The 25,313-nt window shown below is 38.1% G+C and overlaps 2 protein-coding genes across 2 annotated transcripts; one reads left to right on the plus strand and one right to left on the minus strand.

Moving 5' to 3' along the window:
• Positions 1-438: 438 nt before the first annotated feature.
• On the plus strand, positions 439-4,593 carry LOC6049348 (DIS3-like exonuclease 2). The gene is given in 4 exon segments (XM_001866092.2): positions 439-661; positions 733-3,108; positions 3,111-4,003; positions 4,064-4,593. Coding segments are annotated over 3 exon segments (3,489 nt in total). The 5' UTR covers positions 439-661; positions 733-740; the 3' UTR covers positions 4,292-4,593.
• Positions 4,594-11,038: 6,445 nt separating this feature from the next.
• On the minus strand, positions 11,039-18,974 carry LOC6049347 (protein disulfide-isomerase A3). The gene is made up of 3 exons (XM_038262887.1): positions 18,676-18,974; positions 12,194-13,039; positions 11,039-12,063 (listed from the first exon to the last, which is right to left on the minus strand). The coding sequence occupies exons 1-3, from the start codon at positions 18,822-18,824 to the stop codon at positions 11,592-11,594; spliced, it is 1,467 nt and encodes a 488-aa protein (XP_038118815.1). The 5' UTR covers positions 18,825-18,974; the 3' UTR covers positions 11,039-11,591.
• Between the last annotated feature and the right edge of the window lie 6,339 nt (positions 18,975-25,313).

Below are 25,313 nucleotides of genomic sequence, written 5' to 3' on the forward strand. Positions count from 1 at the left end.
TAGAATTTTAGAATTTTAGAATTTTGGAATTTTAGAATTTTAGAATTTTAGAATTTTAGAATTTTAGAATTTTATAATTTTAGAATTTTAGAATTTTAGAATTTTAGAATTTTAGAATTTTAGAATTTTAGAATTTTAGAATTTTAGAATTTTAGAATTTTAGAATTTTAGAATTTTAGAATTTTAGAATTTTAGAATATCAAAACTAATGATAAAGCGTAATTTGAAGCTTTTAAATTTTTTCAGTTTTTTTTTTTTGCGATTTGTTTTCACGGTTTTCACGGAATTGGTCACGTAACATCAAAGTGTGCATTTTTCTGAGTTATATTTTTGTTTGTTTTGCTGCGATGACAGATCTCTTGCTTTGTTGGGGCAAGAGCAGGAAAGAAAACGTTTCGTGAAATCGGCACTGCATGTGCAAGAGCGAGATAGACGACACCACCTTTGACACATCTTTGTTTTCTGGCAGGAACGCACTTTCATTGAGTCTTCGTGGTGGCGAGAGATTTTCACTTTTCTTTCGCGGAAAAACGTGTTTTCCGCGCAATTTCCAGTTAAATTTGTGTTCTTTGGTTAAGCTAGCGTGTACTTAAGCCGTTGATTGCACGCTTCCAGCGGTTCAGCGTTGCAGAATTCGCCCAATTTCACAAGGTTGAGAAAGGTAAGCAAAATTTCACCATCGGCGGCGAAGGACGGCGTTTCAAAATAAGATTTATTTTTGAAATGTTTTAGCTTCAGACATGTCGGCCAAAGATTACCTGCGCGAGCTGCGGGAGGAAATCAAGTCCGACACGAGCAAGATGCTGCAGGAGACGGCGCCGTCCACGGAACCGGTCCCGGACGAGGAGGAAGGGGATGATGATTCGAGCGAACCGTCCGCGGGAAGCGATCCGCCTCTGTTGAGCAGTGATGATAATGAAGCCGATGGTGGAAAGATTGAGTTTGTGGAGCTGGTTTCGGCGAATAAGCCGCCGAGCAAGCTGGAGAAGGAAAATGAGGAACCGCCTGCGGTGGCGGGTGGCAGCAAGGACAAGCCGACAGACCCGGTGAAGCTGAAGAAGGAGATTTTGAAGAAGCACAACGCTGCCAACCGAAAGCTTGAGAAGAAGCGGGAGGAGTGCCGGAAGTTGGATGAGGGTCAGGAAGGGGAGGAATCCGACGGCGATGGAAGTTGCAGCGTGACGTCCAGCGTGAAGAGTAAGAATTCTTCGAAGAAGCAGCAACCGGCCGTGGTTGATCCGGCCGTTCAGAAGCGATTCGACGCGCATTCGAAAAAGATTTGCAATCGCATTAAGGCGGTTCAGAGCAAGCTGCAGCAGCTGAGGATTTCCGGGGCTGTGAGTGACAACTCGTCGACGGTTTCGAGCACGTCCGGCACGAGTAGCAAGGTGACGACCTCGAGTAAGGCGGCTGCCAAGAATGCGAAAAAGAACGCGGCGGGAAATGCTGCGAAGCAGCAAAATTTGAACAACATCTTCACCAAGAACGGCAGCGCTGCCTTCTTCCCGAACCCTGCCCAGCCGTCGACGCCCATCTCGCAGCTGAATCTGATGGCGAACCATCGGGTGCAAGTGGGGACGTCCCCGCTGCCGTCGTGCATCCAAGGACTCGCGAAACCGGAGAACCTTCTTCTGCTGACGCTGCTCACGCTGAGCCCCAAGCAGCGGGACGAGTACCTGCTGAAGCTGGGAAAGGAGAAAACGCTGCTGACGGTGCGACACCAGAAGGGTCAGTCGGCGGAGAAGAAATCGGTGGAAATCAATCCGAACCTGCAGGAGTTTGCGGTCAATTTGAAGTCGCGTGCCATGGTGCATTTGTACGGGCCGCAGGCGCGGGTTGCGACGCAAGAGGAGGTTTCGCGACCGTTTTTGACGGTGACCGCGGCCGATAAGATCCAGGAGGTGAAGAAGGTTCGCGAGGTGCGCACGTTTGAGGAGGAGGTTTCGTATCTGTTGAATAACGGAAAGGTTACGGACAAGGCGGACTACAAGAAGGAGCTGACGCTGCAGAACGTTTCGAAGGCGGAACGGAACGGGTTCCTGACGGAGGCGAACCAGAAGGCGCTGCACGAGCTGGTAGATGAGGTGGTCAAGAAGGAGTTGGGATACGTGGTCGAGGGCGTGGTGCGAGTTAATGTGAACAATAATTCGCAAGCGTTCGTCGATGATCATACGAGGGACGCGGATGTGTACATCAACACGGTTCTGCTGCGGAAGTGCGCAATGGACGGAGATCGGGTGCGGGTCTTCGTCAAGCACGGCGAGGTTCAGCCGGAGGAGGACAGTGAAGATTCGCCGGTGAAGAGCGAGCGGTTGAAGAACAATTGGGGCTTCGTGATTGATATTCTGGAGAAGCGGCACAGCCGGGTGTGCGTTGGGACGTTCATGCCGTACTACCAGAGTTCGAATCAGTACATAAAGTTTTCGCCGCGGGACCTGAAGATTCCGGTGATGCGGATTTACAAGCAGCATTGGCCGGAGGCAATTTTCAAGAACGATTTTAAGCAGCTGGAGTCGGTGATTTACCAGGCGGAGATCATCGAGTGGCACGAGGACGTTCCGATTGGGACGATTTTGAAGTCGATTGGCAAGTGTGGCGAGTTGGAGGCGGAGAACCAGGCTCTGTTGGTGGAGTACGATCTGGACGTGTCACCGTACTCGGAGGAGATCATCAACAGCTTGCCGCCGTCGCCGTTCCAGATCCCGGAAGAGGAGCTGAAGAAGCGTGAGGATTTGAGGGAGGAATGCGTGTTTACGATCGATCCGTTGACGGCGCGGGATTTGGACGACGCGCTGAGTTGTAAGGTGTTGAAGAATGGCAACTTTGAGATTGGCGTGCACATTTCGGACGTTTCGTACTTCCTGAAGGAGGGTTCGGAGCTGGACGAGCTGGTCAAGCTGAGGGCTACCTCGATCTACATGGTGGACAACGTGTATCACATGCTGCCAAAGCCGCTTTGCTTTCTGTGTTCGCTACTTCCGGGTGAAGACAAGTTGGCGTTTTCCGTGTTCTGGGAGATCACTCCGGATGCTAAGGTGCTGAGTACGCGGTTCGCCAAAACGGTCATCAACTCGTGCACGCAGCTTGCGTACGAACACGCCCAGGTCATGTTGACAAGCCAACGGAGAATCTGCGCGCCGAAGACTTCCCACCGATCCTCCACGACTACACGCCCAACTACCTCAGCCGCATCGTGAACCAGCTGCAATCGATCGCCGTTCAGTTGCGAGCTCGTCGTATGGAAAACGGCTGCATCAAGATCAACCAGCCAAAGCTGTCCTTCACGCTGGATCCCAACACCGGCAAACCGACCAGCTACGCCGTCTACGAACTTCGAACTGCCAACCAAATGATCGAAGACTTTATGCTGCTGGCCAACTCGTCCGTGGCAGAATTCACCTACAGCAAGTTCAAGGACCTCGCCATCCTGCGAAACCACTTCGCCCCATCCTCACCCCAGCTTACGAACCTCGCAAAACTCCTGGCCAAACACGGCCACACCCTGCGCCACGATTCGTCCAAAGCCATCGCCGAATCCTTCGAAACCATCAGCAATGCCTGCCCCCAACCGGAAGCTGCCCGCGCCGTCCTCAACATCATGATGGCCAAACCCATGACCCGAGCCCTCTACTTCTGCTCCGCGTTCACCAAACTCCCCGAGGACTTTTTCCACTACGCTCTCGCCATTCCGATGTACACCCACTTCACCAGCCCCATCCGGCGGTACGCCGACTGTCTCGTCCATCGCGTCCTCACGGCGGCCCTCGACCTCGCCGAACCACCCGCACGAACCCCCGAAGAACTCAGCCAGCTCGCCAACATCTGCAACGTCAAAAAGTACAACGCCAAACTCGCCGGCGATTCCAGCTCGCTGCTCTACTTCAAACACTACCTCAAGAAGGCCAAGAGCATCGAAACGACCGCCGCCGTCTCGGACATTGGCCAGCAGCTGCTCGAGCTGGTGCTGATCTCTACCGGGCACGTCTGCAAAGTTAGCTACAAGGTAAGCGCCACCAACCTCCTTCAAACAACACCCCCCTTAACCGAATCTCCCCATTCGCAGCAACTGGCCAAGGTGGCGGACTTTAAGCTGACCGAGGACACCAAACCGTTCCGCCACTGCATGCTGCTGCCCAAGGACCGCAAGATCGCGCCCGCCGAGCTGCGGCTGTTTTCCGAGGTGCGCGTCACCGTGCAGCTGGTGAAGGAGGCGGTCACGGTGACGAGCGTGCTGCCGTCACTGCAGGTGCAGAGCAAGGAATCGACGCCGGCGGTAGGCGGGGAGGCGTGAGTGGGCGCGCGTTCCGGGTAGATTTCGACTGACTGTTTAAGAACAATGCGAGGGTAAGATGGTGAATATCTAGTTTAGTAGCTTAATTAGGTGTTATAACATCACTCTCGGAGATTAATTTTGTTATTTTTTTTATGAAAACATTACCATTTTTTTTTATAATTTTCTTCGTCGATAAGAATTGTGGACAAGGGCGAGAATTCTAGCAGTCCATAAATTATTGCCTGTTAATATTAAACCATTTTCAACATTCAACATTATTTCAAACATCTTGATTAAATATAGAATGCTTCAAAAGCAAACATTTTAATCTTATTGGTTATGAAAGAAATTCTCCTTTATTATTTGAATATTATATTATTTTAATTTATATCTTGTATGGCGATTTAAATTACGTACGTAGTATCCGTAGTACCTGGCTAATTCCCTTTAGTCAATTTCTAAGCAACCTGCGCTGGACAATCAACACACATACATGACGAAATCCAGTCTGCAACCCGCTAGGATCACCATCTCCATGCGAATGGGAATGCGTAGTACATTCGAGCATCTCCAAGTTAAATTACCCCGATAAAAGCGGTCAGGCCTACTACGTTACATTTACCGCAGTGAGGATTTTGTAAGTGGGTCACATTTCACAGAATCTATCGGGGGGGAAGGATGCGTAGACATACCGTACCAAATGTGAGTTTCAAAATCAGACATAACATTTCTGGAGTTTTTTTTTTTTTTTGAAAAGGTCAAAATTTCTAGTTTTTGCTTTTTGGGTGTTTTTGAAACCACCTTGAGTCCGGGGTGTTAAAAAACATCCGAAAAGCAATAACTGAAAATTTGTTTTAGCCCTTTTAAAATGTTGGACTTGATTTTGAAAAACTCGATTTCCTCCGGTTTTGTGAAAACAGTACTGCATATTTTCAGTTATTCTGAGAGTGTACATTATTTTGAACCAAACTGCTAAATTTGCTTATGCGTATTAAACGAAGCGAAATTTGGTATGCATTTTCACTGTTTTAGAGTATTTTGTTGTGTAAAATACAGTCCAGACTCGATTATACGAAGGCCTTTTGATTGTCTAGCTTAAGTGTAAAACTACTCTTAATTGATTTAGAATTTTTAAATCCAAGATGGCAACCAAAATGGCGATGCTGAAATATATAAAAAAAAAACATTTTTAAATTTAAAAGGCAATTAAATATTAAAATTTGACTAAAAGAGGTCGCAGAACTCAAATTTGATGTTAAAAGTAAGAAAATAAAAAAATACAAAATATTTTTTTTTTGTGATGATTTGATTATCCTTCAGATAATCGAGGCTTCGGATAATCGTGTCTGGGTTGTACTCAAATTTCCACAATATACCGTATTTTTTTAAAAAAATACTCAAATGTTCATAATTGCAATATTGATATTAAACGATTTTTTATGCATTTCTACTTTTTTGAATAAAAAGCAAAAAAAATCTCAAGAAACTGATTTTTTTCGAAAATACAGATCCGATTATAATGATTCTACTCTATTCGTGTCTTATTTTTTGATTGTTGAGCCATACTCAAGCTAATCTATTCTAGAGTGATTATGTTTAGATTATGTTGAAATAATGAAAAAATGCATTTTGTAATTTAATGTGCCATCAACCTTTTCAAATTTCACTAAAATAATGTCGCAGAACTCGAACTTGATGTTAAAAGTAAGAAAATTACAGAACAAATGTTTTTGTAAAGTACCAGATTCGATTATCCCAACGCGTTTGTATGGGACTTTGGATAAACGAATCACAATTAAAAACGAAATTTTGTTCTTAAAATTCGCCAAATCTGTACAGATTCTCTTAATTTTTGTAGCGAAAGAGCAAACAAAATTTCCCTTCGAAAAAGTCGAGTATTTTCGAAAATTACGGTATTTTGTGAAAAATCAAGTATTTTGCCAACGACAACTCTAATAAAAGTGAAAAAGCATGCTTGATTTTGCTTCGTTTAATACCCATGTTTCAAATTTTGAATAATTGAGTACATTCAATCAATAACGGTACTTGTTGAAAATTTTAGTGAACAACTCGAAAACAGTGAAAATTCATGCGAGATTTAAAATCGTTTGATAACCATATTGCATATATTATGAAAATTTAATGGCTTTCGTAAAAATACGGTATTTTGTAAACCAGTGATAAAACGTACCAAATTTCAAATTATTTAAAACTTATATTGCAAATTATGAAAGTTTTAGTATTTAAAAATACGGTTTTTTGTGAAAATTGTAAAAAAAACACGAATAAAAGTGAAAAAGCATAAAAAAATATCTTTGTATATTACCCATATTGTAAATTATGAAAATATGAATATTTTTGGAAAAATAATGTATTTTGTGAAAATTTTATAAAATATTTAAAAACGTTACTTAATCCACCCTCAGGTGGTTGGTGCCTTCCTCTCATTCAAAGGATAATGCTATCCAAAATAGACACGCTCGTGGGAAGGTCTTTAAATTACCTATCCAAAAATAGGTCGCATGATATACTTGGAATACGTTTTCATCTAAATATCTGAGAACTAGCCTCCAAAAAGTGTATACATAACTCTTAAGTGCTTATAACTTTTGATAGGGTTGTCAGATCTTCAATGTTTTGGACGCGTTGGAAAGGTCTTTTGATTACCTGTTCAACGACGGGTTGCATGATAGATCCGGACAACGTTTTCATCGTGATATCTGAGATCCGGCTTCCAAAAAGTGCATAAATAACACTTAATTGCTAATAACTTTTGATAGGGTTGTCAGATCTTCAATGTTTTGGACGCGTTGGAAAGGTCTTTTAAATACCTTTCTAAAAATGTATAACATGCTGGGGTTTCTTACAAAAACCACCCTTTTTACAATCTTCCGGACTTTAGTCAAAATCGTTTTTTTAGCATAACTTTTGAAGTACTTTACTAAACTTCATAATTTTCAATAGGGACTTATGGGACCCCAAGACGAATCGAATGAGACCAAAACGGTCCAAATCGGTTAAGCCAGTGCTGAGATAATCGAGTGCATATTTTTTGGTGCACAGACCCACATCCCTACACATACACACACACACACACAGACATTTGCTCAGAATTCGATTCTGAGTCGATAGGTGGTATACATGAAGGTGGGTCTAGGAGGTCTAATTGAGAAGTTCAGTTTTCGAGTGATTTTATAGCCTTTCCTCAGTAAGGTGAGGAAGGCAAAAAGGGGAAAAGCCACGGGAAAGCACTCCAAATTTCGCATCGTTTGATAAAAAATAAAAATTTGAATATTTTCGAAAAAATATGTAATTTGTGAAAATTTTGGTATTCAACCGAGAAATACTCCAATAAAAGTAAAAAGGAATACGGGAAAAAAAATCAAAAATACAAAATAAAAAAATTCTAGAGTTTAAAACTCAAAAATTTTAAAATCCGGAAATTTTCAATTTTAAAAATTCAAAAACTATAAAAATTCAAAAAATTAAAAATTAAAGAAAAAAAAAACAAAAACATCAAAATCTAAAAATAAATCCTATTTTTTTAATTTTGATTTTCAAATTGATAGATTTATCTGTTTTAATTTGTTGAAGATTTATTTTGAATCTTGACTCCTTTTGAATTTCTGGAGTTTTGCCTTCCTCACTCGAAAAATGAACTTCTTAATTCGACCTCGTAGACCCACCTTCACGTATACCTATCGACTCAGAATCATGTTCTGAGCAAATGTCTGTGTGGATGTGTGTAGGTGGGTGGACAAAAAAATTGTCACTCGATTATCTCCGGACTGGATGAACGGATTTTGACCGTATTAGTCTCATTCGATCCGTTTTGGGGTCCCATAGGTCTCTATTTAAAATCAGCAAGTTTACTTGAGTACTTCAAAAGTTATGCTAAAAAAACGATTTTGGCGAATGTACGGAAGATTGTAAAAAGGGTGGTTTTTGCAAGAAACCCTATCATGTTATACATTTTCAAAAAGGTATTAAAAAGACCTTTCCAATGAGCTCAAAACATTGAAGATCTGACAACCCTATCAAAAGTTATTAGCACTTAAGTGTTATTTATACACTTTTTGGAGGCCGGATCTCAGATATTTCAGTAAAAATTATGTCCGGGTTCATCATGCGACCCATCGTTAGTTAGATAATTGAAAGACCTTTCAAATGAGCCCAAAACATCAAGGATCTGACAACCCTATCAAAAGTTATTGGCAATTAAGTGTTATTTATATACTTTCTGGAGGCCGGATCTGAGATATTGTGATAAAAATATTGTCTGAATCTTCCATGTGAACTTTCGTTGGATAGGTTTTTTTTATCAGACCTTGCCAATGAGCCAGAAAAATTGAAGGTCTGCGAACCCTATCAAAAGAAATCAGTAATAAAATTGATTTGTTAAACATGTTAAGGGAATGTTGCTATTTTTACTGAATGTATTGACTTTATGAATGTGAGGAAGGCACCAACCACCTAAAGGTGGATTAAGTATCGTTTTTTTAAAGGTCCAATAAACCAAATTTTCAGTTTTTGCTTTTTGGGTGTTTTTTAATACCCCTGGCTCAAGGCGGTTTCAAAAACACCCAAGACGCAAAAACTGGAAATTTGGCTTATTGGACCTTTTCAAAAAAAAAAAAAAAAACTCCAGATTTGGTTTTTAATTTTTATTTTTAATTTTTTTTCTTATTTTTTTTGTTTTTTTTTAAATTTATTGATTACTAGACTTTCTTTGATTTGGTCCTTAAACAAATGTAAACAATGAGTGTGTCCCTCTCACACCTCATACATGTCAATGTCTATCGGAGTAAGCGGGAAACACTGAATGTTTACATTTGACTATATAGCAATTCCCCACGAAAACAGCATGATTCGAAAAAAAAGTTCTCCGATTGGGCTCAAAATTTTTCTGGAGGTTCCTTGGCCAAAATAATTAGACCCGTTTTTTTTTGTTTGGCCATTAGGGTGACCTACGCCGTGGTAGGGGGGTTAAAAAAATGGTAATTTTCGTCATTTTCGCAAAAACCACTTTTTTTTTCAAAAAATCATATCTCCGCGACATTTCATCCAATATTAGCTGTCTTAGACGCAAAAGAAAGGTGATCAATTTGGCTATTTAGAAAAAAAGACTCCTTGGAAAATTTCACATAACATATTTAAAAATGGTGAAGTTATGTTCTCGATACTCTGAGATCCGATAATAATATTTTCAGACATAGGCTCTTTGGTCCCGAGACCTTCAAAACAGCATTTTAAGTTTTCATACGACCTTTTCAAATGTTAAGCTAGATTTTTGAAACTTCTTACTATTTTTTCCAAATAGCCAAACTTATTACCTTTCTTTTGCGTCTAAGACAGCTAAAATCGGATGAAATGGCGCGGAGTTATGATTTTTTGAAAAAAAAGGCGTATGTCACCATAATGGCCAAACAAAAAAATACGGGTCTAATTATTTCGGCCAAGGAACCCCCAGAAAAAAATTGAGCCCTATCGGAGAACTTTTTTTTCGAATCATGCTGTTTTCGTGGGGAATTGCTGTATAATACACTCAAACCCCGATGGTTTGACACCAACTGTTGTCAAACGAACGGGGTCACTTTTTAGTTTGACAGCCCTTTTACACGGAGTTCACACACACTATCAAACGTTTGTTTTGTTAGTGCGCGTGAGCACCGTGTAAAAAGTGACAGTTTGTCACTTTTTAGTTTGACTTTGACCAACCAACGGGGTACAAACTAAAAATGTGTCAATTTTGATTTTGATTAATTTTAAAATTTATATTTTCTGCACCTTTATAAATGATTTCAAGCTTTTTTAGTTTTAATTTTTATCTTTTTATTTTTTAATCTTAAAAAAATGAAATTTTTTTTTTTTGCTTTTGAATATTTTATTCAGACTATTTTTTTTGTTTTTTTTAATTAAGAAAAAAAATATTTTTTTTTTTCTAAATTATTTTTTATTTTATTTTAATTTATTAATTTTGTTATACTTTTTAGATTATTTAAACTTAAAAAAAATAACTTTTGAATTTCCTTAAATTTTTAAATTTTTGATCTTTTAAAATTTTTTTTAGATATTTTTATGTAAATGTTTTTGTAATTTTTGAAGTTTTTTTATGATTTTTAACTTTTTTCCGTGTTTGATTCGATTTTTCCGTGCATAATTTTATTTGATGCGGCAGCAAAGTGAAATTCTGAAGATTTGCTTTCTAGTTTGCTTTGCTTCGATGTTTGTCCCCAGCGCTGGAGATGCACTTAGTGTTTATGCTTTGAAAAATTATCAGAAAATATATTCTTAGTGAAAGCATTGAAAATTTAACAAGATATGGAAAAATTAAGTCAATTTTAGAATGGTTTAAAAAATGAGTTATCGCTCGTAATCATTGATAAGATTACACTGACCTACAAAAATTGAAACACGTGCCCTTTGAATTTTTCAAAAATATTTAGACGGGGCCGAACGGTTTTTCTCCAAACTTTGTATGGAGAATTAGGGCGGTTCGTCACTATAGCATACAATCCAGAACTTGCATGCAATATGTGGAACTAGCGAACAGCAGAATAGACCCAATTACACTTGAACAAGATTCTCTGGAAAAGATGGGAGGTGTTGATGAGTCACTTTTTTAAGGGCATAAGGGAAATTCTCCACGGTATTTCCAAGTGAGTTCAACTTGGAGTTTTCTGTTTTCAAACAGAAGGTGCTTCTAACGATACAACAAGCAATTTTTGAGGAATTTTCTTTCAACAAAAAAGCATATATCGATCCGACTTAGTCTTAAAAAAATTAGAATCTTTATTCAACTGTAAGATCTCGTTAAATTAATCCGCACAAAGAATTAATCTGCTCCTGCATTTGCACTCTTAAACATACAATGGACAACCGCAATGTGGCGAATCGTACAAAAAAAAAAAAGAAAAGATTGTAAGAAAATGAAATTGTTTCAACTAACGAGCAGTCAGAGCGTCCTCTAAACCGAAACACAGCTTATTTTTTTCTTCACCTCCCTGACCACTGACCTAAGCGTTTTACGTTGTTATTTTTTGTTGTTGATTTTGTTCGTGCCAGCGAAGCATTTCTACGTTTGTCCCTCGAACTGACCCTCGCTAGACAAAAAAAGGTAGTTAAAGTGTATTGGAAAGCACAATTTCTCTGAGGTCTCACAAAACAGGAATGGAAATTTACACTTTGCTGTTGCTGCTGCTGCTGCTGGCGTCGGCATGTGGCCAAGTCACAGGAAAGACTTGCAAGGGACGGTCAAGTCTTTACCTCTCTCTCTCTGTCTGTATCGCTGGCTAGTTTGTGAGTGTGTAGAATGAGATTACAGCTCGACCTTCTTGGCGCTTCCCTTGCGGTCGAATCCCTTGAGCTCGCTGGTGGCGTGCTTGGCGATGTACTTGAGGAAGTCGTCCACCTCGCGGCCACCCTCGTAGCGCTTGGGGTTGCTCTTGTCGTCCTTGGGCAGCCAGTACAGCGTCGGGAAGCCGCGGACGTCGAACGTGGGCGGCACGTCGTTGGCGGTCGCGTCCATCTTGACGATGGCGACCTCCTCGTCCTTCAGCTTGGTGGCCAGCTCGTCGTAGATCGGGGTCAGCTTCTTGCAGTGGCCGCACCACGGCGCGTAGAACTCGACCAGGGTGTCCTTGCCGTTGTTGGTGACGACATCCTCGAAGTTCTTGCCGACGGCAATCTTGACCGGGGCGTCGTTGCTCTCCGGGATGGGTTCGGATTTGACGTACGGTTCCAGCGCACCCTCCTCCAGCTCACCGGCAAAGGTCTGCAGGTTCTCGACGCTGGAAGAAAAAAAAGTAAATCACATTTTAATGAGATAGTGACGGCGACGTGGCCAAGTTGTGCAACCGAAGCAATTTTGATGCGCGGCGACGTGTCTGTTGCGAAACTGGCGTTATCTTATATACTTACGAGAATTCATCCTTCATGATAAACTTCTGGTTCTTGGCGTCGCGGGCCAGCACCAGCGGCTTGTCGCCGACGTAGTCGTATCCGTATTCGTTCAGCTCGTGCTGGTAGTCGTCCTTGGCACTGACGGCAAAGTTGACGCGGCCCACAAACTCCTTGGCCACCTTCAGAACACGGTTACGCCAGTAGTTGGTTCCCTTGGGGTTCTTCACGTAATCCACGGCGTAGTACACCACAACGAGCGGGTTCTTGAAGTCGGCCTGGGTATCGCGCGTACGAACGCCGCTCAACCCATGGAAGTTCTCCTTAACGAAGGTGGTCAGCTCCTCCTTGGTCTTGCCCTCGAACTTGACAAAGTCCGGCTCGAATTTGTTGGCCAGCTGCTTGGCACGGAACAGATAGATCGCGTCAGTCTCACCCTGCTTGTCCAACACAGCTTGCGCGCTCGAGTGTCCAAAGCGCAACCGTTCGCGCTGGCTGTCGGCGTACTTCAGGAAGACTCCCTTCAAGTCCGACTCCTTCTGGAAGAACCCGACGACGCTGGTCTCCTGCACCTTCAGGAACGCGTCGAACGCCTCCACCGTGAGCAGATCCTTCGAAGCCGGACCGACGATCGACTTCATGTACTTGGCGATACCGCTGGCCTCCCGGGGGCCGCTGTACTCTTGCGAAACTTCGCCATTCTTGAAGATCTTCAGCGTCGGGTAGCCCGACACGGAGAACTTGTTGCAAGTTTCCTTGCCACCCTCGGTACAGTCGACCTTGGCGAGCGCGATCGGTGGGTCTTCGCCGCGGACCAGCTCGGCGGCCTTGGCGTACTCCGGCTTCAGCTTCTTGCAGTGGCCGCACCTGCGAGGAAAAGAAAATTCGGTTGAAAATTAATACAAAATTCCCACATAATTTGCTTTTTATAAAATATCTTCTGTTGTCAAACCAACGGGGCCACTTTTTAGTTGGACACTCCTCTTACACAGAGTTCACACACGCTACCAAACGTTTGTGTTGATAGTGTGCGTGAGCGCCGTGTAAAAAGTGACAGTTCGTCACTTTTTAGTTTGACTTTGACCAACCAACGGGGCACAAACTAAAAAAGTGTCAAACGAAAAAGTGATCAACCACCGGGGGTCGAGTGTTAACAATTATTTTTAAAAAGAAAACTTTTGATTAAAAAACTTGCTTGCTTATGTACTTCCCCTTAAGTTCTTTGTTCCTTGATTTCAGTTAAAAACGCATTTTATAAGCTGTAACTGAACGGCAAACTGCTGATGTGCCAAGATTAAGTGCCCGATGGAAAAAAAACATGCATTATTGGAAGTTTTGCATTTATGAAAGTGGACATAACCAGAATGGCGTTGAACATCGTCGTGGTGATTATTGCATTCGATCGTAATATTACGATCGTAATTTGTCGACTCACGATCGCGATTTCTCAACAGTAAGATTACGACTTACCATCGACAAATCTCGATCTACCATCGACAAATTACGACTTACCATCGAGAAATTACGATCGTAATTTTACTGTTGAGAAATCTCGATCGTGGATCGAGAAATTGCGATCGTAATTTGTAGGGTTAGTGATTTTTCACGATTTCACGGACAGCGTGAAATTCGTGAAATTTGAAGATTTCCGTGAAATCCCGTGAAATTTATCAATTTTTCTCAGACCAATTCTTTAAAATAATAATATAACCAAAATTTCATTCATAAAAGACTTAAATTTTATAAGCTTTCGATTGATAAATTTGACATGAAAAATAATAATATAATCAAAATTTCATTCATGAAAGACTTAAATTTTATTAGTTTTGAAATATGTGATATGAACCATTTAAAAAAATGTTAGCAAAACCAACATTAACATGAAATTGATACAACATCAACTAAGATGTGAATGCTGCGAAAACTTAAACGATGTTAACAAAAAATCAGTCAAAGAAAAAAAAATATTCTCGTATTTTTTTACAAACTCTGTCTTTTTCAACCGAAACATGTTAAATTCTATTAAACAAGTGAATTGTGATTTTTTTTTTTAAAAGATTGCACAGTTTTTTTTTTCTTTAAATTTTATTGATTTTTTTAGAAATCAATTAAAAGCAAACAATTTTAAAAAAAAGTAACATTCAGTGAAAGAAGTCGTCTTTCCCTTTTCCTCCGGTCAATGAGTAAACGGAGGAGCAAAAAAACAGATAGAAAAATTCTAATTCATCAGAAACATATTTAGAAAATAGATTGCTCTTTATTTGATACTCTAAAAAAATTTTCATAAATTTTACTTAGGAAACTAAATTAATTTAGCAATATTTTCATTAATTTTGAAAGATGTTAAAAGATTTATGCTTGGTTATTCAACATTAAATTAATATTTATTAGTTAGTTTTTTTCTATTCAGTTTTTTTATCTTTAAAGTCACCTTTAAGAAAATTTCACCTGTTTATTTTTCACGATATTTAAATACTTGGGTGGATGGCTCCCGTGGAAATTAAAAAAAATGTTTGTTTTCTGTTTGGATTTTGAATAAAATTTTGAATATTGATCGATGAAAACTCTAAAAATATGTTCAACTGGGCAAAATGCCATAAAAAAAGTTAAAGTTGTTTTGTTGAATTTGGCTTTGATATGAATTTCAATAAAATGTAAAGGATAAAATAGTAGCAAATCAGCGAAAACTGTTTAGCTATATTAGTCGAACATTAAAAAGCAGCTCAATTAATGATAATTTGCATGCCCTACATTTTAGTTTCAAAGTAGATATAGAGCCCATCCATAAACCAAGTGGATTTTTTTTAAATTACTAAAAGTTTTTTTTAGTGCCACGTTGAACGTTTTAATTTTTATTGTTATTGAAAACAATGTATAATTAAGCAAAAAAAGTAGTTTCTGTATGTTTACATAAGATTTTGATAGTTATTTTAACATTTTTCACGTTCCGCGAAATTTCCGTGAAATTTGGTGTTTTAAAATTAAGGTCCCCGTGAAATTTGTTATTTTTTAGCGTGAAAAATCACTAAGCCTAGTAATTTGTAATACCATTTTATGAATATTTTTTTTAATTTAAACGGAATAGGTATTTAAAAAAAAAATCCAAGATTTCAAAAATTTCAAAAATTTTAAAAAATTCAAAAATTTTAAAAGTTTCAAAAATTTCAAAAATTTCAAAAATTTCAAATATTTTAAAAATTTCAAAAATTTTAAAAATTTCAAAAATTTTAAAAATTTCAAAAACTTCAAAAATTTCAAAAATTTTAAAAATTTCACAAAATTTCGAAAATTTCAAAAGTTTCAAAAATTTCAAAAATTTCAAAAATTTCAAAACTTGTAGAAGTTTTAAAATTTTCTAAAATTTCAAAAATTTCAAAAATTTCAAAATTTTTAAAAATTTCAAAAATTTCAAAAATTTCAAAAAATTCAAAAATTTTAAAAATTTCAAAAAAAAATTCAAAAAATTCTTTGCGAAATTTTTGATTAGTTTGATTTTTTTTAAATTTTCATGTAGGTATGTTTTTGAAATTTTTGTGAAATTTTTGGAATTTTTGAATTTTTCAAATTCAATTTCTGAAATCTTTGAAATTTTTGAATTTTTTTTTAAATTTTTTATAAAATTTTAAATTTTTTTGAAATTTTTAAAAGTTTTAAAATTTTTGAATTTTTTCAAATTTTTGAAATTTTTAATTTTTTTTGAAACTTTAAAAAAATCAAATTTTTGAATACTTGAATTTAAAAAAAAAACACGTATCGAGATTTTCTCAATCGTCAGTCGTAATTTGTCAATGGTAGATCGAGAAATTACGATCGAATGATCTCAATCTACTATCGACAAATTACGACTTACCATCGACATATTACGACTTACCATCGAGAAATTACGATCGTTATATTACGATCGAGAAATCTCGATCGTGAGTCGAGAAATTACGATCGAAATATTACGATCGAATGCAATAATCACCACGATTATGATCGAATGCAATAATCACCACGAGAAATTTTAGAAAGTTTTGAATTTTTTGACATTTTTAAAATTTTGAAATTTTTAAAATTTTTAAAAGAATTGAAATTTTTCAAATACTTGAAATTAAAAAAAAAAATGATTTTTTTTAATATTTAAAGACGAGCTTCGAACCCATATCGAGATTTTCTCGATCGTCGGTCGTAATTTGTCGATGGAAGATCGAGAAATTACGATCCAATGATCTCAATCTACTATCGACAAATTACGACTTACCATCGACAAATTACGATCGAGAAATCTCGATTGTGAGTCGAGAAATTATGATCGAAATATTACGATCGAATGCAATAATCACCACGCGTAGCTCAGGTCGGGTTAGTTCATCGAGTGTGTATTTCTTATCGAGCCAACAGCCACTCGAACTCCTAGAGTCGCTTTGGGACCATGGATATACTACATGGACACTTTTTCGGAAATTTAAGCTTCATTTCAGGACCCAATTAATGGTCCAATTTTCAATGATGAAAAAATAAAACATTTGTGAAACTTTCGAACCTTCTCGAAAAAAAAACTTCTGAAAATTGTTGAATTAAGGCTAACATTTCAAAGAGGTAGGGCTTTGGAGTTGTTGGTAAGACTTTGAAAAGTTATTTTTTGTGAACTTCTCGGGAAAAAATATTAAAAAAAAAATTAGAAACCTTATATTTTTTATTTAAAAATAAAGCATTATTATTTATTTCAACTTGTATCTAAAAGATGGATAAGATTTCTATTTTTTCAAAAACAACATTTTTCAAAAAAAAAAATGTATATATATAGCTGTGTGTGCGTGCAATCAACCAAACGAGACCACGCGGCCGCTTCTTAAAAATTGAGTTGTTTCAATGTATTTTTTTAGATTTTAACATTCTATACATGCAAATAACTCGCATAGGCATTTAGATGGTGTTGGGTCTGTCGAGCTTCGGTGACTTATTTCTACGCAGGCTAGCCGTTTGCGAGGTCCCTCAGCTTGAGTTGACAAGCCCCGCCCTAAAGAACGTTTGCATCAATCGGATTCAAACGTTATTTAAAACTTCCGAATCCTTTTTTTCATAAAATTCTTTCCATTAAGTCTTTTTCGGTACTGGGACATGGTTAGTCGGACCGTGTCGGCTTTTGTAATTACATTTTTCTTAAAAACTTCCGAACTCTTGTAAAATAGGGACGTGGCGTTACATCGTGCTGCCATCTGGTTTTTTTTAAGTGCAAGAGTGGAAAAGTGCTGAGTCATCGTCTAGAAAAAGACGGCGTCCTATCTCGCCCAGCAAAATAAAGTCGATAAAGTAGTCGGTTTCGATGTGAAAAAGTGGAAAATGCGGTCTAAAAATAGTATTCCTAATTCCAGTCATAGCTCACCAAGCCGTGATGGCGTAGTGGTTAGCATTTTTGCTTACCAATCCAAAGAACGAGGGATCGAACCCGACTTCAAGCAACTTTGATTTTTCGTTCATATTCAGTATTTCAAGTATTTCTAAGTTTTAAACATTCTCGTTGGGAACAGATGGGCATCGAACGGCGGGAAAAATCCGGCCTTACTACGGCTCAAAAATTGCGGGTTTTAAAAAATAACCAAAAATAAAAACAAACCGATTTTTTGAAAAAAATCTTATTTTGTGAAAAATAGTTAATTTTAAAACCGGCAAAACTAGCTTTCGTGAACCTATTATTTCTGAATAGTCCTTATCAATACATACTGGTATAGACAGCTGCAAAAATTGTATGGCTTACTTGTATGAACTAATGACACAGAATGGCTTCTTTGCTCATAGGGAAGGCCCCCACATTGTTTAGGCCAAATTAAAAGAAAAAAAAAACAACAAAAGAATTCACAAAATCGGCCAATTTCGTAGAGAATTGCTCATATAACTTACTTCAGATCAAAGGTTCTCAACCTTTATCATTCTATCCCCCCTTTGGGTGATTTTTAAGAGCCGACCGTAAGGTGAAGTACCTAGAATGGATGAAATTTTCCACCGAATAAGCGCTTCCCTTACAAAGATGTAAACTTCAAGTACCTCAATGCACACAACTACGCTATTTCGGCAATGTCGTGGCATAATCACTTTGACTAATGGTGCTTGTTGAGATACCACGTTATCTAGAACTTAAAAGCAAATTATAAGAATAATATAATTCATAGACGAAATTTAGACACGTCTCTCTTTTAAAATTGTATCACGTGTCACCAATCAACATGTGCAACGGAAGATGAAAATTTTCTAAGTTTTAAATTATACAGATCAAAGTTCTGTACAATGAACCCTCATTATTGGAAGTAGTAACAACTCGATATCTGTCCGTCATTTATTATGACACCCCGGCTTGTCTGTCAGTGTATGGGTGCGGGTGTGGAAATGATTCAACACAAAGACCAAAATGTTTGACTAATCAATACTTCCAATACACAAAATCAAATCCAGATAGGTAGTTAAGCCGGAAAGCCGCAGTAATTCTGCAAATCCCATTCCATTTTTATACTTGATCCACTTACCACGGGGCGTAGAACATGACCAGCGTAGTTTCGGTCTCGGCGACCCGGCTGGCAAAGTCTGCGTCGGTCAGATCCAGGACGTCGGCTTCACCGGCAAACGCCGCCGGGATGGCCACCGCGGCCAGGAACAGCACTTTGGCAAAGAACATGGCCGGATATTGGGCCGGGGTTCACCACCTTTCAACAAATACCGATAAAACGGGTCCCTCCTAATCCAGGTACGACTCCCGGGAGTACGATGCGATTTGCGGGCGAGCAGACGTGGCTCAAAAGATGGACTGAAATGGTGGATGAGGTGTAGCAAAAGCCGGTGCCAGTGCCAGCGACCTCAGGCCAGAGCGAGATGGATGCATCGGCGATGGCTTGTTGGCGATTGCTGATTGGTTGACCGGTGGAATGTGGACTTGAGGATGGAGAACGAAGCAGAAATTGGATTGCAGGAAATTTTGGAAGCGACGCTTTAAAAGTGATTTGAAATGGTCGGTAAGTTTAAAATTTGTACAAATTTGGGTACTAAAGCCCTGTGTCAATTTTTATGTACAACGGTAATAAACACGATTAAAAATCATTTCTGATCACTTTTTTTTTATTTTAATGCAAAAAAAATATTGACAAGACCATATTTTTTCGATGGATTTACCGACGACGATTAACTATGGTCACGGACGAACGGACATGACACCAGGAACAAATCGTGCTTGCCATTTCATTAGGGCACATAACTTTTTTAACCAAGAGTGTGTCTCTTTCACACCTTATGTAAACTGTCATTTGAGTGAAAGGGATACACAATTGTTTACAAAAGTTATATGCCCTTTTGAAATGTTAGGCTCCAAATTATCTTAAAATTTCTGAAGCAAACTATCACTTGCGCCATCTACATTTAAGTTGTCGAAGTAGCATCGCGCGATTAAGCATGATTTCTCAAAATGTCTTATGCAATAATTAATTAAAAAACAATAGTATTAGTATGGTGCTAGAAACAGTTTTTTGGTATGAAGTTCGTCTTTATGATTCTATGTAATTTATCATGGATACTAAAATTGCAGAAAAATTGATAGAAATGGTATTTTTAATATAAATTCATACGACCATTTCAAAAAATGCCCATGAGTTTGCATCATCAGCTGGCTATGTTTACGTTTTAAACCACGTGGAGCGAAGGTTTTGACATAAGCGATCTCGCTTGCAAAGGTTTTCGCCAAGAAGAAGTAAAAGAAAACCTGCTTCACTTTTTGAAACCCCGTGTCATATGTCCGTTCGTCCGTGCTATGGTCCCCTTGGGGAGCGTTCTTTTAATACGTAACGCGAAAAATCGGACTTTTAGACCCCCTCCCCCCTCCCTCGTAACAAAATTTCCATACAAATTTTAAATTTTTTGTATGGAGCGTAACACGGCCTCCGACCCCCCCCCCTACTGTGTTACGTAATAAAAGAACGCTCCCTTGGAACGAGCTGTCAAGTAGGAACTTTTCTGTCAAGAAGGACCGCGAGGTTAATTTTTCCAAATTGATTTAAAAATTCGTTTTTAACTCTTTGTGGTCGTACACAGGGTCATTGTACTCAGAGAAATGAATATAATCAACGCAGAATTTGCGTTGAAACAAACCTTGATTTTCTCAATTCGAGCCAAACATTTCATTAGGGCACAAAACCAAAAACCGCGATTCGAGAAAATCGCTTGCAAAAAGTGCACAACTTGTTTCAATTCCTATTTAAAAAAGAAGCTTGACTGATGGTATTTTTACTTATGATACGATAAAACACATCATTATCCTCAACTCTGCTTGAATGCTTTTTAATTTATGTTGATTTTCGCAATAAAACTCATTATTTAAAAAAATCTCGTTATTAGGCCCTTTTAACTTTCCAACTGTTGTTTATAATGGGCCCTTTCTAGATGCAATTTCAAAGAGAATTGAAAGGGCACTAAAGCGCTGTCATCCGATTGTTGTGTTGAATGATGTTTATGGGACCTTTTGTTCAGTTAGAAATAAAGAGGAATTCAGCGAACATTATGTTAATTGGTGAAGTTTTGTGATCGAATGGTGAGAATAAGGCATGTGAAACATAAAAATTCTTCAAATGTGTACTGAACAGCATCCGCGGGACCGTATTAAATATTGAGTTTCGGCTAAGTTTTTTTCTGCAGAAATCTTTGATGAAACGTAAACCAAACGTTGTTTTGAAGTGAATTAGTGTTAAGAATGTATGAAAAGTTCACTTTATAACATAGAAAGTTCCTCAACTACGAAAAACTAACGAAAAAGAAAAGGGCACAATTGAACTTTTTTTCTGATTCGGAGTGAACATTGTTATGGGCCCTTTTGAGTTTTTGATTTTTTCAATAGGAAATTGTTTGTTATCAATCTGATTCTTGAAGGGCATGTAGGGAGTGTACTAATGAATGGAATAGTGGAATAATACCGAATGTTTACGTTTTGGTTTTGTGCCCTAATGAAATGTTTGGCTCGAATTCCACAAAAATCTTGTTGTTTTGAAAAAGTTGCTTTGATGTTAAGCGTTGATTCAACAAAAATCTTGATTTTCAAATCAACAAAACGTTTTGTTGATTTAAATATGCCTTATTTTTCTGTGTGAAGCTTTATCGCCGTAAAAAATATTATCAGCATCTTCATTTTAGGATCCAATTATAGGTATCTAATTACTTTCTTTTCTGAAAAAGACGTTGTTTATTTAAATGTTTGTTTTTTGATGCCTTTCTCACATGTTACATTTCTACATTCAAAAATCCTTAAATTCAATAGTTCAAAAATTCTAAAATTCTGAAATTCTAAAATTCTAAACTTCTAAAATTCTAAAATTCTAAAACTCTAAAATTCTAAATTTCTAAAATTCTAAAATTCTAAAATTCTAAAATTCTAAAATTCTAAAATTCTAAAATTCTAATGTTCTAAAATTCTAAAATTCTAAAATTCTAAAATTCTAAAATTCTAAAATTCTAAAATTCTAAAATTCTAAAATTCTAAAATTCTAAAATTCTAAAATTCTAAAATTCTAAAATTCTAAAATTCTAAAATTCTAAAATTCTAAAATTCTAAAATTCTAAAATTCTAAAATTCTAAAATTCTAAAATTCTGTCCTATCCCTCGGTTTTTCCGCATAATGTCATTTGACGTTTAGTGCTATCAAATGTTACTAATACCAACACATGTAAGAAACATATAAATAAAGAAGCGAACATGTATCGCGCTCTCTTTCCTATTTGGACAACTAGCTGAACAACACTCTTTATTCCAAATCCAACGTCTACGCAGATACAGTATATTTTAATTAGCGACGAGGAATTTAAGAACTGCGCGGCGATAAATCGGTGATTTTTTTCGTTGGAGTGACGGTGTGGACGGTAATAAAAGTTCTATCTTCCTCACGGGGGATCAAGTCGTTCACATTTGTGCTAGCGAAAAATCGCTGAGAAAACAAAAGCTGCAAATTCACCAGTGTCGGGACTGCTAGCGTCTCCGCGGCAACCATTTTGTTAAGTCGAGCAGCGAGCAGCGACGCCAAGTAAGCAGCGGTTGTTAAGCCAGTGATTGAACCGGAGTGCTGTGGTTTTGGGAGCAATTTTGACGTCGTTCTGCTGGTCGCGGCGGGCGATTCCCAGCGTGGTTTCTGTGTGGAACCGGCACGTTATCGGCGAATTCATGTGCTAAATTGATCTGACGGTGTGTGCGGTGCATTTTTGGCGTAACCGGCAGGAGGCGGGCTACTAGCGGGGAAAATCTGCGCACGGTTCAGGAACCGGCATCGGGTGTGTCACGTCGATTGGTGAACAAAAGGGGCTGCGGTAGTCGGTGGAATTTCATCATCGGACGCCATTTTGGACGCTGACTGGTCGGCGACGCGACGCGGCGAGCGTTGATTTTCTTTTGTTGTTGGAGGAGCTGAAACGCAAGTGGGGCTTATTGGCCACGGCGGAGTTTCTTCTGCTGTTCCGGGCACTGACGATTTTCGGTGCTGGTGCGCTGATCGAAGGACGAGTCACCTACTGGGGGTTTGTGTTGCTTGCTGGCAAAGGCCGGGACGGAGATTGGTGAGTAGAAAGCTTTTTTTTTTTCGATCCCTGGATTTCGGAGTAATTGAGATTTTTTTTTTCTCTTCATTTTGCTTTCTTTGGAAATTTTGATTTTATTCTTGATTTTATTAAGACATGGGTTCGAACGGGATTGCTACTTCCATTGAGATGTTCAGAAAAGGCACGTCGTTCACGGACTGGTCCGATCGACTAGCCTATACCTTTCATGCAAATCAAGTGCCGGATGATCGTCAGAAATCGCATTTCATGACGATCTGTGGTCCGTTTCTTTTTTCTCAATTAAGATTGCACTACAGCACAGATGAGCTGGATAAGGCCTCTTATGCTGACATTGTGTTGAAACTGAAACAAAAATTGGACAAAACGGAGCCTGACTTAGTCCAGCGCTTTCGTTTTAGTCAAAGGAACCAGCAACCTGACGAATCCAATGAGGATTTCGTGCAGTCGGTCAAGCTGCAGGCGGAATTCTGTGGTTTTGGGGCGTTTAAGGACGTGGCCATCATGGACAGAGTTCTGGCGGGTCTTCTTGACAGGAATCTCAAAGAAAATTTGCTGAAGGAGGATGGTTTGACTTTGGACAAGATGGACAAGTTCATCACAACATGGAACATAGCAAAACAAAACGTAAAAGCATTAAACAATCAATCAGGGAAATCTCAATTGGGACAGTACAATTACTTTACACCAGAACAAATTCATTACATTCAAAAGACAACAACACAAAGACAAGGGTCTTCACGGTACGGAAATTACAGACAAAATGATGGGTTGCAATGGCAAAATTATCCGGAAAGGCAAAACAGTTCAAGATTTCAGCCTTATATAAACTACAATTCCAACCGAAGGTTCAATAACCAAACACAACAACAAAGATATTATGACAAAAGCTATGATAGGAGATATCCTCAGACTAGAATTTCGTGTGATTTTTGTGGGAAAATGGGTCATTCTAAGCAAAATTGCTTCAAACTTGATTACTTTAACAGACAATTTGTGAATTTCATGGGTGAGAGTACTGCAGATGATTATTCCTGCAACGAAGGTGGTGAAATTGAGTACGCAAATGCGGAAATGTTCAACCAAATAGAAAACCTTCAAGATAATAACGATCAATGCATGAAAATTTTTACTGTTTTGAACACAACTTATGTTAAGTTTGATGAAATACAAATAGAGGACCAAATGGTTGATTTGGAAATTGATGATAGTTGCTTGTTAAATGACAGCACTTTTTCCTTGCATGATGTTGATATTGATCTAAATTGTGTATTTACCCCAAATTGGGAGGATGATTCGTTTTTTGATTTAAACTGTTTGTTTGATAAAACTTTTTGTGATATTGATGTAAATTGTGATAGTGCCCTGGATTGGGATGATAAACTGTTTGATAGTTTAAGAGATTTAAGTGAAACTAAGGTGGAAGGTGAAATTGTGCATGCCCCGGATTGGGAAGAAAATTTTGATTGTAATTTGGATGAATTGTTTTTGATTTGTGATGATTTGGAAAAGGAGCAACATTTAACAGAGAATAATACAGTGGGTTCGATTGAACATGACAAATTACAGGATACAATTGAAGCTAATTTTAAACATACCCCGAATTGGGAGAATGATGAGAATCTTGTTTTGGAGTTTGTTTTTGAATCTTATAAAAACATGAAACATGTGCAATTTGACAGTTATGAAAGTTTTAGACAAAAATTGCTGATTGGCAATGATTTTGATTGTGCAATTGAGATAAATGTTGATAATAATCACGAAGATTTGATTTTAACTCCAAATTTGGATTCAATTGATGAAATTTTAAAGTGTGTTAGTTTAGATTACATTTTATTTGACAACGTTCCTGAGAATTCAGAACGACAATTTGACAGCAACAATTTGAGTTTAATTGAACTTAAGCTATGTAGGCAAAATTTGGAAAACGAGTGCACTATGCCAAACATTGATTTATTTCTAACAATTTTAATGATGAATTTTGTGATTTTAAGCCGTGTTGGCTTTAAAGCGATGGAAAACACGTTGTTTCAGTACACAAAGATGGTAACGATTTTGACGAGCATTGCAAACTTGCAATCTATTTTGATTTTGTGTAAAGGATGGGCTAAAATTTTAGACAATCGCTTTGTTAACATTTTTTGTGGTCGGCATGATCTAAAATTTGTGGACGATTGCTGGTTGTTAAATGACAAAGTTGTAGAATCGCTGGATTTTCAAAGCGGGAATATGAAATGCTTACAAGTCATCTATGCCAGATCAATGAAACTGTTTTGGAAAACTCATGTTTGGTACTATATCAAGAAACAACAAATGTTGGACGTGAAATTGTTTGGCTGCAGCAACACAAATGTCATCGTATTATCGAAATGTCTGCTTGAAATTCTCTTTATAGAGCCGATTAAATTGACGAATGGAGAATTCCATAATTTGTTTTTGTTGATAAATATTGTAAATACTTTTAACTTTTACGATGGTGGTCTATCAAAAACGAAACTGTGTTTTCAAAAATTGCAAAGGCATCAAATAATGTATAATAACAAAATATTATTTAATAACAAAATTTTGGTAGAAAACCTGATAT

Source organism: Culex quinquefasciatus, chromosome 3 (assembly GCF_015732765.1).
Source record: "Culex quinquefasciatus strain JHB chromosome 3, VPISU_Cqui_1.0_pri_paternal, whole genome shotgun sequence".
NCBI classification, from domain to species: Eukaryota; Metazoa; Arthropoda; class Insecta; order Diptera; family Culicidae; genus Culex; species Culex quinquefasciatus.